Genomic DNA, 3,272 nt, shown 5'->3' on the forward strand with positions numbered 1-3,272 from the left:
ACGTCTGCAGACAAATCGTTCGTGTGGCCTATCGTTCAAGATGGATAATAAGGCTGTGGCTTTGCCCGTATGAAAAATCAGAGTAAACAAGTTCTTAATCGCACATCTCTCCGCCAAGATGAACACACGCGCTAATTCAATTATAGAAGTACTCAAGAACGAATTTTCGCCAACTTTGATTGGGAAACTCCCACTTTGTTTATGTTGGTTTTGTGCCATCCTCAGTGCCAAATATATAGTTTGTGAGGCTGCTTTTCATGGTCACTACTTACATGGGTTAAAAAAATAAATATGTATATTTATGTACATAAAAATTGGATTTGATTGAGACTTTGCTGCGAAATCCCGCTTCTATTGAAACCATTTCAACGGAGTCAAAACAAATAAATTTGATAATCTCATAATACTTTTGTTCGTTTATTTATGTTTCAAAATAGAAAAATATTCGCAAATATACATATGTACCACTGTCATTCCATTATTAATTAGTTTTTTTTATTATTTCAGTTCAATTATTGTTTACTTATTAAAATATATACTATTTCAATACACATATAAATACTTTTCCCTATCTGCGCCTTTTATTCAACATCGTCGGCGATGATAATTACATTTGCGTTTCTTCGTGTACAGTATCACCTTCTCAGACTTTGGCTTTGTTGCATTGTAACGAGCAGAAGGGGCATTGGCTGGGGTGGCAGTGGAGATAGGCACGAAACTGCTGATATTCCGTCGTACGCTGATAGGTGTTACATTAATTCGTGAGGCACTTGTCGCACGTGTTGTTGTTGTTGTGACAGCATGATGTCGAAAATGCTGGCGATAGTGATTTGGCTGAAGTTTCTGCAGTTTCTTCAGTAGCTCTTGTATAAAATCCATTAATATTAAACAAATGTCATTTGACTGTTGATTTTCAATGTCATACCGTTGTAGAGAGTCTTCCCTCGCCGACGGAATTGCAGCGGTTAACAGACATTGTAGCAATATGAAGATAAATTCAAATTTTATGTAGAGAAACATGAATGTATTTTTTTTTTTTTTTTTTTTTTTTTTTTTTTTTNTTTTTTTTTTTTTTTTTGTTACTTTTTTGCACTGACTGAGAAAACGAGTCGCTTTCTTAACTCACGTTTCAAATGCGACTACTTTCAGAGGCCTTAGAATCAAATGACCCTTCATTTACAACTTGCGGCTGCCTCTTATCAGTATAAAATGTGTCCACACATATACATATTGTTTATTTACTTCAATAGTGTCATAACTCAAAAAAAAAAACACAAAATCGAGAAAACCCGCTTTAAAGTTTTGAATTTACATATACTCCCATAGTAAAATTGAATACATATCTCGTTCTAGTGAACTAATGGTAATCAATAACTCTATGAAGAAGAGGCAGCGTTAATTTCTTCGTACTTGACTTAGTACTTGTATTTTTTGAATTATTACATATTGAAGTAAATGAGCGATATGTACACTGCCGGCAAAAAGTATTGGCACAGAAAATTTGTCACAATATATGCATACATTTTTTTAAATTTTCCGCCAATTTTTTATAAAAATATAGTTCATTCTAAAACAAAAAAAAAATACATATATAATTCCTAAACTTATTGTAAAACTCCCGAAAATTCAGCAAATTGTCATGCAAATTTTCAAGTTTTAAATCAAATTTTTAGAATTATTTTGGGTGTGCAGCTTTGCAGCCCATTAAATTCTAGTAAAAAGCTGCAACTTCGGAGTTAGTCAAAAATCGCATTGATTTTTGAGAATTTTTTTTTGTTAAAGGTGCTTTGCATTTATTCTATATAAATTATTTTCGAAACAAAAAATTTTGTATGGAAGAGACTGCGTAAAAAAAAGCAAAACTTTATTATAATAATATAATACAATTGGGCTGCAAATTTACATACTCAAAAAAATTCTAGAAAAACTGATTAAAAAAATGAATGGAAATTTGTAGAATTTTCGTGAGTTTTGCATAAAGTTTAGGAATTATAGTTTAATGTTTTTTGTTGTAGAATGAATCATATTTTTATAAAAAATTGGCGGAAAAATTTTAGGAAAAAATTTGTTGCATATATTGTAAAAAATTTGCTTTGCCAATACTTTTTGCCGGCAGTGTAAATGTAGAAAACTTTCTTGTATTGATTTACATTGTTGAAGTGTACATAATCAACACTACACTTGTATACATAGCATTTAAGACTGTACTTACTCTATAACTAATCGTTCGCATATTTATACGAGTACAGCTGATCCTCTTTTTACGCGGTTAACTGGGACCAAAAATGTACGCGCAAAAACGCCGCCTAAAAATATATTAATTTTCATGCAAATCAGCCTATGCGGTCCAATTTCTACAATACACCGCGTAAAAAGGTAATCCGCGTAAAAAGATACGTATTTGCAAGGGTATCTTCTAAATCGTACGAACTCAATAAGTACATAGGTACATACGCCCATCTCTACAAAAATACATACATAAATATGTATGTATGTTTGCATAGATATTTTAAATGAAAACGAAAACTTATGTACTCAGACTAAATGAACAATACAAACAAAACAACATTTTTTAGAGAGAGAGGTCAGTGAAGATATTCACCGGCCCTTTGCTCCAGAGACCACCCCTCCTTATACGTTGCTTTGAGGGGGAAATCTCGCTCTCGGAGCCATCCTTGGTACATACCGATCAGTTTCTATCGGTATGAAGTAGAATTCTCCTAAGATAGCCGAGTGCCCAAACGCCGGAGAGAGAGAATCCAGCTTGCTTCAGTCTGATAGCTTTGCATGCAATGTCCACTGGTACCAATACCAATTAGGGATGCCCTTTACACCCGTTCTATCCGCTTGGCTAACGTGGACCTTTCCAGTTAGTTCCACCAGACAATGGTCCCATGCAGCGACATTAATAGGTTTAAAAAGGTTTTATACAGCCATTAAATAACCTTGGGGGAGACCCCATCTCCTTCCAATAGCGCTTTTACAGTAGCAAAGGGCAACCGATGCCTTTCTCACTCGTTCCTCCATATATGGTCCCCACATTAGTTTTCTGTCAAGAATCACTCCCAAGTATTTGACTTAATCAGAAAGCACAAGTGTTTGCCAGGATTAATAGCGAGCCCGCAACTTGCAGACCAGTTTGTGACTAAATGTATGTATCCCTGCACAAGTCGTACAGAGTGTTCAGAAACTTACCTCTGACACTAAGTGTCACGTCAGCGGCATAGACACCTTCTCCTTTCCAGCTCCTCCAGGATGTCATTAATGACAAG

At 34.7% G+C, this 3,272-nt stretch overlaps 1 protein-coding gene across 4 annotated transcripts in view; it reads right to left on the reverse strand.

The window, feature by feature from the left end:
• Positions 1 to 484: 484 nt before the first annotated feature.
• LOC108380110 (uncharacterized) overlaps positions 485 to 3,272 on the reverse strand; it is a 4,672-nt gene continuing 1,884 nt past the window's right edge. For 2 of the 4 annotated variants that reach the window (XM_017636481.1, XM_017636479.1), the window contains exon 2: positions 485 to 795. In XM_017636481.1, the coding sequence (XP_017491970.1) occupies positions 586 to 795 (210 nt within the window). In that variant the 3' untranslated portion in view covers positions 485 to 585. Of the gene's footprint in view, positions 1,025 to 1,054; positions 1,177 to 3,272 lie in introns of those variants that run through there. The other 2 variants (XM_017636483.1, XM_017636482.1) reach the window with 2 other exon arrangements.

The sequence above is a fragment of the Rhagoletis zephyria genome, unplaced genomic scaffold (assembly GCF_001687245.7).
Source record: "Rhagoletis zephyria isolate East Lansing unplaced genomic scaffold, Rhagoletis_zephyria_1.1 Rzeph_scaffold_18266, whole genome shotgun sequence".
Lineage (NCBI taxonomy): Eukaryota > Metazoa > Arthropoda > Insecta > Diptera > Tephritidae > Rhagoletis > Rhagoletis zephyria.